We start from the raw sequence: 13,079 nt of genomic DNA on the forward strand, positions 1-13,079 counted from the left end.
ACAAAAAAGTTTTAACAGTGGATAAAAATTATAGAATGGCTTTCAATTTATTATCTTCCATACACAATTAAACTTACCTGGTTACCAGGGTAAGTCTAACAACGAGTCTGTAGGGAGCAAAAGCTTACCTACAAAGTAGTCATAGGGCAGGAGCCACAAACATCCAAAGTAAAAAGGGCAAAGAGAACCAAAAACATGACAGGTATACATACATTATACATGTTTCTCCGTGCAGCTCCTTTCAAGATCAAAATATTTACCTCCTCTTGGGGAACGAGGTAGGGCAAGGAACAGAAGTGGCAGTCAGGGAGCAATTTGGCTCTAGTGACCATAATTCTATTAGTTTTAAGAAGTGACAGAAAAGGATAGTACAGGTCCATAGGTCAGGATCCTAAACTGGAGCAGAGCTAATTTTGGGGAAATTAGACAGGATCTAGCAGAGGTTGATTGGGTGAGCCTGTTTGAAGGGAAAGGAACAAATAGCAAGTGGGCCAAAGGGCCTGTATCCATGCTGTATTGCTTCACTATTTTATCAAAATTAGTCTCCTGAGCACCTCTACATCCTCAGGGGGCTAAAGAAATTTGGCATGTCCCCTTTGACACTCACCAATTTTTATTGATGCACTATAGAAAGTATCCCATCTGGATTCATCACGGCTTGGTATGGCAACTGTTCTGCCTGTGACCGCAAGAAACTGCAGAAAGTTGTGGACACAGCTCAGCACATCATGGAAACCAGCCTCCTCTCTATGGACTGTCTACACTTCTCACTGCCTCGGTAAAGCAACCAGCATTATAAAAGACCCCACCCATCCCGGACATTCTCTCTTCTCCCCCTCTCCCATCGGGCAGAAAATACAAAAGCTTGAAAGCACATACTACCAGGCTCAAGGACAGCTTCTATCCTGCTGTTATTAGACTTTTGAATGGTTCCCTAGTACGATAAGATGGACTCTTGACCTCACAATCTACCTCATTATGATCTTGCACCTTATTGTCTACCTGCACTTTCTCTGTAACTGTAACACTTTATTCTGCATTCTGTATTGTTTTACCTTGTACTACCCCAATGCACTGTCTAATGAATTGATCTATATGAACGGTATGCAAGACAAGTTTTTCACTCTACCTCAGTACAAGTGAAAATAATAAACCAGTTCCAAATTAGGCAAAAAGTATGGCTGTGAAGTGTGAAATAACATGTATAACATGAATATGGTGGAATGGGATACAAGTATTTTAAATATACAGAAAATAATTCTCGGTAAAGATCGAAAGAGTTTTCCCAATAATTAGAAGAATATCCTACTGCTCACTTTCAAACATACCGTCTTTCTGGACTAAATGCTGCAGCTGTATGCTCTTGTGGAACATCTTGGTTTGAATCCTGGTTTATAGATGTCTCTTTGTAACAGTTGACCACAGCTGATAATTAAACAATGAGATGAAGAACTTGTTAAAATATGATACAAAATTAAAACCTTTTAATATTTGCTTCCAACTCAGCTCAACCATAAATTTTGCAGCAAAGTTTAGTAGCTTTGCAAAAACAACCTAGGAAGCATCCAAGTTCCAGTAAAAGTCAGGATGCGAGCACAAACAATGTATTTTCCATGTTATTGATGGTTATGGTTACCATTCAGTACAAAGTAACTTTGTGATATTTAAAATAATTGACTTCACTTTGAATTTTTAAGCATGACAGATCAAAAAATGGTTATATTCAAACTTGGAAAAAGGCAAGTGAAAGTCAATGAAAATTTTGTGTTTGAAGGATAATCTCGTCTGGAAAGAAATAACAAGGAAACAAGGCATTGAGTTTTTTTTGCATATTCACATTAAGAGTAGATCTTAACCTGAAAAGAAAGCTAATTCCTCAATATTTGCATTAAGTTTGAGATTATACGATATCAAAGTGCATGTCATTTATTCCATGTGAAGCAAAATCATCTGATCACTATATCAACCAGAAGAAATTTTCTGTGGGTTTCATGAATACCTCCTATAGTCACTAATCAGTTATATGGACGACTTCTAAATATTCTCAATGCCTTCTCTGTGGAAACTGAACTTGCTCTCTCTGAACTGCAGCTATGCCACAGATCTATTACCCTTTGAATTAAGTTGTTTTATGTGGGTGTCCTTCTAAATTTCTAAATATATTCCTTGTATTCTAATGTGCTGGGATGAAATTCTTTATAAATTGAAAATTTATCTCCTATTCCAGAGAAAATATGCCTAAATCTAACTCTTCAAAAACTTAATTCCTGAAATCATCCATTATTTTATGGTGGAGTTACTTATGACAAAGTGTTCATTTTGAAGAAAATTAGTATCTTGCATATTACATACTTACATATTAAACAAGTTAGGTGACTTGGTACAAAAAAAAGTTCCGGACCAGAGGCAGAAGATAGTTTTTCTGATCATTGTTTGAAGAATGCTTTACTATTTTGACACAAATAACAATTATAGGAAATTTGGCACACATCTGATAAATACATCATTAAGGTATGCCTTCATTTTTCTCCCCCCCACTCAAAAGGTGGTGAATCTTTGGAATTCTCTCTGCTGTAGAGACTCAGATTGATTTAATTAAAAACTGAGTAATATATTTTTGAAAATTAGAGGAATCAAAGGATATGGAGGTAGGACAGGAAAATTGTGTTAAGGTAGCTGATTGGCAGAACTGGCCTGAGGGGCTGTCTAGCCTATTCCTGCTCCTATTTCCATGTATTCATGTGATATATTGATTTTCTGTAATGCAACATTTTTCATCTGTCAAGCTGAAAAAAGTTCACTGTAAAGAAAATCAGTATTTTAAATATCAGAAAGAACCACCCCAACAGTTTGATAGCTTATACATACATCCCTGACTGCTACCCTATTATTGTTCCATAGAACAAACAACCCTTTCCCTTCATCTATGACTGCCAGACTACGTTGTCTGGAAATTCTGGGAAGTGTGGACCACTTTGTTTCATAACAAACAAAACTTAAATTTTAACAACTGAAAAGGTTACCTTTATAAAGAACGTCTTCATTTTTTCTGGGAGTAACCATGCTTTTCTTTTCATGGCTTTTCTGAACAACTGGTGTTTTGGCTTCAGGCTGCACAAAGTCATCATTGGTATTCATATTCACTTTTATTCGCTTTATATTTTCTTTGTTTCCAGATTTCCTTGAAGCAAGCTTTTGTTTAACCGAAGGCTGTAAATTATCCTCTGAAGAATCTTTAAGTACTCGCTGTGTTACAAGGTTTAAAAGGTATTTTAAAGAAAGAAATCGGTTAATCTCATGGAACGACAAAAAATATAGCATGTTATTGCACAATAACAAAGGGACTTGAAACATGTCTTGACACAAAAACCATTCCTTCAATGAACATGTGAGCAGTGACATTTTCACAACAGCTTTAACCAGACTCCAGTTTATTGGTTGCGCAAGATACAACAAATGAGAAGAGGCTTTCACATTGGTCATCTATCTGACCTCAATTCAGAATTGACACAATTTGGGGCTCAATTTCAAATTGAAAAAAATGTTTTGCATAATTTAAAATAAAACAGTTCAAATGAACTAGTACAGATGAAAGTTAGCAGTAAATCAACATGTCAATTTTTTTTTGGTTAAGGGAGGAGTTAAAAAAACAAATATACCAGAGATACAAAGACTGATATTACTTAAAGATAAAATTAGGAAATCTATTGGGTCTTTCTCATTGTTTAAATTATACGAATGCCAAATATCATTGTTTGTGATTTGAGGAAAAATGTGCTGACAATGCAAAATTGAAATGTTGACACGATTCATCTGGTATCTGATTCCCAAGTTTTATATAAAGTCGTAGAACTTTATTTTGACAGAAATCTAAATGGAAGTTAGCTAATTATTTACATTGCCCTCATACTATGCATGAGTGGAAACACAGTGTTTTATCAAGGAATGTGGACAACAATGGAAAGTAGTTTTTTTTTCTCCCCATTCTGCATCCATAAGAGTGATGTTAATACATATTTAAATACAGGCTCAATAACATCAGCCATCAAAATCTATCTTCCAGAGGCACATGTTGTACCCGCTTAAGTCACACTGTATTGAGTAAACACATACAGATTACTCCAGTGTGGCTGTTTTGAAGACACCTGCCAATGGTTGATACCTTCAGTTTCTGAGGATCCAGAAATAGATGGAGTAATATGCATAAATGCACAGCTCAGTTCCTACAAACAAGAATTCTTATAATTTGATATTGTGATTCTCCTAATGATTTCAAAACTTTTATTGTCAGAGTGAAATAACACATCATAAAGAAACCAGTGAAAAATTATGCAAACCTTTACAACTTGGGATATGTCTGTAAAAGGAGAGCTTTCTGGGAAGATGCACTTGTCTATAAAGTCCAGTGATCCACACATACAGGGATGATCATCTTCCAAATCTTCGAAGTTTATATTCCCCTTTGACTAATAAAACAATTAGGAGATACATTTGCTACAAAATACAGAGATTAAATAGTAATATCATAGTAAAAGTTAAAGACAGTCATATATCATCGCCATAAATTTCAAAAGATAAACAGCAACCTACATGATGAAATTTGCATTTACCAAGAGTAGTTCGGCACAGTCCTTACATCAGTAAGTTAAGCATCTCATCTATATTCAAATGTACACCAATATTGATGCAAGGAAACTGAAGTGGTCTCATAGGGAATAAATCACTGAAAATCTGTTTCCTATTCTTCCATAAGATATTTTCCTACTCTTAAGAAAACATAGCCTAAATGTCAATCCATTAATTTCACCCTCCATTAATTTTCAAAAAGACTTGTTAAAAGAATCACTCTTTTCCTTTTAAAGGAGTAGGTAGAATGCAGGCAAGGACCAAATTTAGAATTTAAACTCAAAATTCTATTGGAAGACCAAGTTTTTTTTTAGAAATAGCATAATCTCCAAAATAAACATTTCTTTACTGAGTATTTCAGCATGATTACATTTTAGTTGACAGCCCAAGAGCTGTACAAATTTGTATTAATGCACACATAATATTCTTAAAATCAGAAAAATTCTCTAAAAATGTGGCAATATAGAGGGATAGCGCAGAGGTAAAAGTATAGCAGAGTTGACAGTTGTGCTTCAAGCTGCCTTCTAACATATAGCTCTGTCTAATCTGAAATTGGTTTTGCTGTAGGTCAGGAAGCTGCAACTACAAGTTACTCTTCAAGTGCTTCTTTTCAAGACAACCACTCATCACTTTTGTAGCAATGGATTATATAGAGAGTGGTCCCAGACTACTGTACCTTATCATTGAGCCTCAAGCTCTTAACTTGGGAATGGAATGGGAAGGGCATGAAAGTAGGGCCTTAAAATGAAGGATTTGTAGCTAAAGATAGTGATATGCTTATTTTCTTCAAAAGTTGCTTTTTTCCCCCCAATAGTTATGTTGTGCAAAAAAAAACTTTAAATTACTGTTAAGACCTTTTTTTAAAAAAAAGTTTTAAATGGATACCTCACCTTCAATTCTGCTAGAGGTGTTGACACTAATTGCTTCTCAGCACAAGCGAGTAAACGGACTGGCTTTCCATGGCTTTTCTTGTGCAACAGCAGTAGATAAGCTGCAGTTAATCTATCGTATTTCCACTAAGTAAAACAAAACAATAAAATTTACTATATTGAGTAAAAGGAAGCCCTATTTGAACAAATGTGTACATTTGCAATAGCAATAATGATTCAACAATGTAATTTGAATATCACCTTTACAACCTAGTTTTTGTGAAACCAAACCAAAAGGAGCATTCACCATTCTGTAGGTCACTAAAATTGAATAGATTAAAAGACAAGGTACAATGAAATAGTAAATAGTGGGTCAACAACAACTAGGCCAAACTTTAAAAGCACTTCATTGAAAGATGCAAAAGAAAATCTATTTTGCAGTAGGGGACCAAGTGACAAGCATGATTTTCATTGTAGGCAAAGAAAAAGCATACATCTGTAAGTTGGTACACTATAACCATGAAGTCTTTGAAAATGACCAGAGGCACAAGGAAACTACAGGTGCAAATGCAGTATTTTATGGTAAATCTGCAGAAGTCACCACAAGCAAAGGTAAAGTTAGCTAAGGTTGTTCTAGGTTTGCGGCAACAAAAATGTTAGAACATTTTTTGGAGGAGACAGAAACAGCTGAGATGACTGAAGGAAATGTTGAATATTGATTGAATGCAAGTGATAGAGTCATGTACAAAGCCTTCAACACCAGTTATACCTTCATTAGTTACTTAAGTAGCAAAGTAGGTAAAAGAACTGCCAGTTTTGTGAAAAATTCCAAATTATTTGCAAAGAATAATTCTACTAAGGGTTGGAACATGAAATACAAAAGCATTTTTGGAAGGAACTTTTAAGAACATAAAATGGGTGCAGGAATAGGCTACACATCTCTCTCACCCCTTACCACATATTTGATTTGTCATTCAATAAGATCAATGTTGATTTTCTTTGAGTTCCACCATCATGCACTTTGCCAAATGCCACAATATTCAAGAATTTATCAAACAGCTTCGATGTATAATATGGAGGATTCACATACCTCTGAAGTGCAGAATTCCAAATATTTACAGCACAATTGACAAAGAAATTAATTCTCAGTTCAACTTTACAATATTGACCCCCAACCCTCATTTTTGGTCTTTCAAACAGGGAAAACATTCACCTGATGTCTACCCTGTTAAGTCCCTTCAGAACAGTATTTGTTTCAAGGAGATCATCTTTCATCCTTCCAAACTCTCAGAATGACAATCTTCCTGCCGCCACCAAAAAACATCAGTAATGTGAATCTTTGTTATAGTATCTTTAAAGCAAGTACATTTTTCCTATTATATATAATACCCTTGTTATGGTCTCAACAATATCTTGCATAGTAAAACAAGGCAGAGGGAGAAAAACTGGGAACTTTAGGCCAGTTAGCCAGAATTAGGGAAGGTGCTGGAAACTTATTAGGAAATTGGTTACAGGGTGCTTAGAAAACAACAGGTTTGGACAGAAGCAACTTGAGTTTATGAAAGGCAAGTCATGTTTGACAACTTTTTTTTCTGGTTTTAACTAACAGAGAAAATATAGGTTGAACCAGTTAATGTGGTGTTTATCAACTCAAAGAACACCTATTGTGGGTAAAATACGGGCATGGATCAAGGATTGATTAGCAGATAGAAACCAGAAATAGGAATAGGAATAGGGAAGCTGTGACCAGTGGTGCCCCAGATGTTAAAACAAATGTTATCACTGATTTGAAGAAGACACCAAGTGTAATATATCTATGTTTACTGATACAAAGGTAGTGTGGACTTTGAGGAGAGAGACTTCAGGGGGAGAATAGACAGGCTAAGTGATGAGCAAAGACATAGCACATGGAATACAATGTGGAAAAACATAAGGTCATCCACTTAAAAAAATAAAGACTATCATTTTTTTTGAATAGTGAAAGATTGGAAAGTGCTAACAAACAGAAAGCATGGAATTTAACATTCAGTTTCAGCAAGCAATTAGGAAGGCAAATAGTCCATTGGTCCTTAACGTTAGAAATGTCTTGCTCCAATTATATAGAGCTCTGGTGAGACTGCATCTGGAACATTGTTTCCAGGTTTGGTTTTGAGAAGGAGAGAGTGCAGTGAAATTTTATCAGATCAATTCCTGGAATGACAGGTTTGTTATACAAGGAAGTCAAGCTGACCTGGCCTATACACCCTGGAGTTAAGAATGGGGTTTGACAGGGTAGATACAGAAATGATGTTTTCCTTACTGGGTCTCAAAACAAGGGGTTGCCCATGAGAATGTTGTGAACTCTTGGGGAATTCTCTACCCAAGTGTGCCACGGAGACTCAGATATTAATCACATTCAAGGCAAACATCAATAGCTTTTAAGATATCAAGGGAATCAAGGAATATGGGGTTTGTGTAGGAATATGACAATGACGTGAGCCATAATTTTATTGAATGGCAGATCAGGCATGAGGGGCTGAATGGCTTATTCCTGCTCCTATTTCTCCTGAAAATGATTCACTGAACTCCATTCGACAAATTGTCAATTCATACTAATATTACTCACAACAGCATAAGCCCTAATTTACTCTAAAAACTACTTGCCAGGAACTTTATCAAATATTGTTTGAAAATCTGTAGCAGAAAGTACAAGGTCCAGAAATGGTCTCCTCCATATTGATTCAGCACAATCTTTTTGCCTTGAAGTTGAATTACATAGCACCATATTCCTAAGTATTATACATTTCAATTTCAAGCAATGCAAGAAAAATTGTGGACGTATTCCAAGTTCCAAAAAGTTTAATCATGTATGGAGGAGCCTGGATTGATGTAGTGGTGTCCAACAAATACCTGGATGTCACTTCCTGAACGTTTTAGATCACTCACATTTGGCCCACATCTGAGCAGGTCTGTACCACAAAAGAAAGATGCTTCAATGTTCAGGGTCTATTCAGTTACTGTACAATGCTCTGGGTCTCATGTAGTGCTGACTTTTACAGTGCAAAACAAACCTGGAGGAACTCAGCAAGTTAAGCAGCATCTGCAGGACTGATGCAGGATCTCGACCCAAAACATTGACAATTCCACCCCACCCTCAACCCCCAGAACCCCACGGATGCTGCTCAACCCACCGAGTTCCTCCAGCAGCTTGCTTTTTTGCTTCCAGTTCCAGCATCTGCAGTCTGCTGTGTCTAGAGCAGACTGTTATTGTAACAGGTCTTGAACACATCTTTCATTGACCTTCCACACACTAATCATACTATCATGTTTCAATGATGCAATTCAATCATCAAGTTATTAGGCTTACAGCTTTTAAGTCACATTTGTGTTACTAGATCCCTGATAGTAGACTGTACTACTTTCCTCATTACTGATGTCAAGCTAACTGGTCTACAAATCATACATTCTTGTTTCTTCTTTAATCACAGAATTACATTTCTTATTTTACAATTTGTAAGAATCATTCTAATATAGTGGAAATTCCAAATATCTAAACTAATAACCCCCTTTATTAAAACTGGTTGTTTTAGTTCCAGTTCAGGATCCACTTAACAGGTTACCAAGTTTGCTAACCTGATAGCAAATAAGACCAGACTAGTTAGTATTTAACACAATGGAAACAATTGGTCAAAACTGGTTTCTATTAGTTCTGAATAACCAATAGTTACCTTTCAACTTACTGGTAATTTAAAACAGAGGTACATAGAAATTGTTTCTCAGAGGATAGTGAATACTTGGGATTTTCTACCCCAGAGATTTGTGCAGGGTATAGATCATCAGAAGTATTTAAAGTGGAGGTGAAAAATTTTTTGAAAGAGTGGGAAGTTGAGAACCATGGGAACCCGGCACAGAGAAGTTGAGGCCTGGGGTAGATCAGCTACAATCACATTGAACAGCCGGGCAGGCTTGATGGGCCAGGTGGCCTACTCCTATTTTCTTGTGTTCTTAGACTCAGTTATGCCTCATCCACTCTACACCAATTACTTTAAGTAAAGATGTAAGATTTCATTGAACCAATAAATTATACCTTAGGTGACCAATGATATTTGATACGAGGCCATCATTTCTCTAAAGCAGACATTCCATTTATTCAGTCCTGCTTCAATTACTGCTACTGCGATAGAACCCAACTGAACCTCCATTTGTGAATGAAACTGAACATTGCAAATTGTTTTGATTTAAAAAAAAACCTGAAATTAGCTGGTGCCACTTTAATTAGAAAGTAGAGTCCATTAAACAGCACCCAAATTGACTGTGGGCCTTTAATGGTCTAGCTATTGCAGGTGCATCTTCAATGCGATGAAGTACTCAGGCCAGAACCAGTTCAATTTCTAACCAATTCCCATAACCAGTGCCTTCATTCAGGTAGTAGAAGCAAATAATATTAGGAAAAAAAACTGCATTTGTAGTACTAAACTTTTAATAATATATCAATGGAAGTTTTCTGCAGTTCAACCACAATACTTTATAGAGGATGTGATGAAATTTTAGTTGTCCGACAGAGACTTAGCAATTTTAATGACTGAAGGCCTAGTTCACTGCGGTATTCCTTACTTAAAAAAAAGAAAAAGACTGACACTCAGTTTTAGTTAAGCATCAGGTAACATTGCAGCTGATTTTCTGTTGCAAGGTAAATGAACTCAATCACCTTAAATTTGACTAAGAGATAGTAAGGCTGCAATAAAAGTGGAGAATCCTCCTATAAATACAGAGAACAATTAAGAACAAATGTAATTAGGGCTCCAACTATCTCTAGCAGAGAATGATTTTATTTATTGAAGATCAAAAATTAACATTGGAGGGAGATTCATACCTCTGACACCAAACTAGACATGCTCTTTTTGGAGCATTTGAAAAACACTGAAAGCTCTGTAATGCAGTCCTCATCGAGATGGTCAATCTAGAAATGTAAACGTTCAAGAAAAATTAGTTAACAGAATAGCTAGAATGTTGTTCAGTGTGCTAAGTTTGTAACGCACAAAATGCATTCTGTAAATTACAATCACTGGTAGATTAAAGCATCACTACTTTTCCAATATTACAGGTTTAAAAAAAATTGGTTGTTGCTTTGAAAGAACAAATAGAAACATTAGGGATCAGACTTTGCATGTGGAGACAACATTCTCCACAGCTTCATCATCTTGAACTTTCATTTTTTTTTAAAAAGTTATTTTAATATGACAAATCTTTTGATGCCCTACTTTTAATGATGCCAAGGCATAGCATGTAGGGAAGAATGCAAATGATTTCAAATCGGAGTACAGGAAAATTGCTACAGATGAGATGATTTAATTTTGATCAAAGTGTAGAGAAACTAGGACTACTTGCATTAGAACAAAGGTAGTTAAAAAAGGTTAATAAATGTAATCAAAATTCAGAAGTTTTGATAAGGTGAATTGGGAAAAACCACTTCAAGATTTGAGAACAAATTCTTGTTTTAAAATGGTTGAAGATATAAAAAGATCCTGTGCATTTTGAAGAGGCTAAAACAGGAAATAAAACCGATGTAGAAACTGAAGATGCAGGAAGTTTTTTTTTCTTTTTACTCATGACTATTATCTGGTCTTTGGAAAGTCCTCCCAGAAACAGTGAAATTATTAAATAAAGGAAAACAATGGAAAAGAGTGCTTTAGTTGATGTAGACAGAGCAGAAATATCCTCTACTGTGCTGTAAAATTCTGATTCCATGTCCTCACGACTGGTTTTATTTCCCCATTGTTATACTTAACCCTTATAAAAATAGTTCACAACAGAAATGTACTGACGCTCTCTTCAAAGTCAAAGTTGAACTTATTATCATATGCACAAAAACATGTATGCACGGGTGCAATGAAAAACTTGCTTGCAGCAGTATTACAGGTATATAACATTAGATACACAACAGTCGTAAGAAAAACAAATTAAACATAAATTATACAGAATTTATACGAGAAAGAATACAATTAGAACAAAGTAAAAAAAATCCATTGTAGTGCAAAGTGGTCAAAGTGTTGCTATACTGTCCAACACAATTACACATTTTTGCTCACATGTTGTTCGAAAATATCTTTACTTATTCATCGGGTAATGGCTATTTAAGAATCTTTAAGGTAATTGCTACTATTCCACTTTGGGTCATCTGGTATTTTCCAGTTATACAGTGCATGGTTGTTATCAGCAATGACCTGGGCAGCTTGTGTTGAGCACTGTCTGCTGTTCATGTTTGTTACAGGTCAAAGCCTGGGATCTCTTCTGCAGGATCAGCAAAAATGTTTATTCTCTGCATTTGATTCATCCCATGGTTCTGTTGGATTTGACTGTTTTAAGTAGTTTTTTTTAAAACATGTATAGTGTTTAATACACCTCAAGTGGCTGCACAAGGAATGACCACTTCCTAGCTTACTGGTTTGTCCATCAGGTGAACATGTGTTTTATCATTGGTTGGTTTTGCCACAGGTTTTCTGATTGGACTATTGTTAGCTAAGTACCACCTCTCATCTCAGGTATAAAAGGTGTCGTTTTTTCTAATCTCTCTTGCTCTCTTCCACCCCCACCCACCCCCCCCCCACCTCTGCTGGCAGTGCATTCCACGCACCCACCACTCTAAAAAAAAACTTACCTCTGACATCCCACTTATACCTTGCTCCAATCACCTTAAAATTATGTCCCCTTGTGTTAGCCATTGTTGCCCTGGGAAAATGTCTCTGACTGTCCACTCGATCTATGCCTCTTATACACCTCTATCAAGTCACCTCTCATCCTCCTTCGCTCCAAAGAGAAAAGCCCTAGCTCGCTCAACCCTATCCTTGTAAGACATGCTCTCCAATCCAGGCAACATCCTGGTAAATCTCCTCTGCACCCTCTCTAAAACTTCCACATCCTTCCTATAATGAGGTGACCAGAACTCTGACCAAGTGTGCTCTGACCAGAGTTCTATAGAGCTGCAACATCACCTTGCTGCTCTTGAACTCAGTACCCCAACTAATGAAGGCCAACACTTAATACGGCTTTTTAACAACCCTATCGACCTGCATGGCAACCTTGAGGGATCTATGGAGGTGGACCCCAAGATCCCTGTTCCTCCACACTGCTAAGGGTCCTGCCATTAACCTTGTATTCTGCCTTCGAATTCAATCTCCCAAAGTGCATCACTTCACATATCCAGGTTGAACTCCATCTGCCACTCCTCAGCCCAGGTCTGCATTCTATCAATATCCTGTTGTAATCTACAGCAACTTTCTACACTATCCACAACACCACCAACCTTCGTGTCGCCAGCAAACTTACTAACCCACCCTTCCACATCCTCATCCAAGTCATTCATAAAAATCATAAAGAGCAGGGGTCCCAGAACAGATCCCTGCAGGACACTACTGGTCACCAACCTCCAGGCAGAATACGCTCCATCTACCACCATCTTGCCCATCTTCTATGGGCAAGGCAATTCTGAATCCACACAGCCAAGTTTCCCTGGATCCCATGCCTCCTGACTTTCTGAATAAGCCTTCCATGAGGAACCTTAAAAAATGCCTTACTAAAATCCACGTAAACCACATCCACTGCTCT

At 36.7% G+C, this 13,079-nt stretch overlaps 1 protein-coding gene across 4 annotated transcripts in view; it reads right to left on the reverse strand.

The window, feature by feature from the left end:
- Positions 1-13,079, reverse strand: part of melk (maternal embryonic leucine zipper kinase) — an 80,079-nt gene that overhangs the window by 19,909 nt on the left and 47,091 nt on the right. For 3 of the 4 annotated variants that reach the window (XM_052019105.1, XM_052019104.1, XM_052019106.1), the window contains 5 exons: positions 10,348-10,434; positions 5,517-5,642; positions 4,338-4,466; positions 3,024-3,246; positions 1,329-1,425 (listed from right to left, as the gene is read on the reverse strand). In XM_052019105.1, the coding sequence (XP_051875065.1) occupies positions 1,329-1,425; positions 3,024-3,246; positions 4,338-4,466; positions 5,517-5,642; positions 10,348-10,434 (662 nt within the window). The remainder of the gene's footprint in view (positions 1-1,328; positions 1,426-3,023; positions 3,247-4,337; positions 4,467-5,516; positions 5,643-10,347; positions 10,435-13,079) is intronic. The other variant, XM_052019107.1, reaches the window with a different exon arrangement.

Source organism: Pristis pectinata, chromosome 7, assembly GCF_009764475.1.
Source record: "Pristis pectinata isolate sPriPec2 chromosome 7, sPriPec2.1.pri, whole genome shotgun sequence".
In the NCBI taxonomy this organism is placed as follows: domain Eukaryota; kingdom Metazoa; phylum Chordata; class Chondrichthyes; order Rhinopristiformes; family Pristidae; genus Pristis; species Pristis pectinata.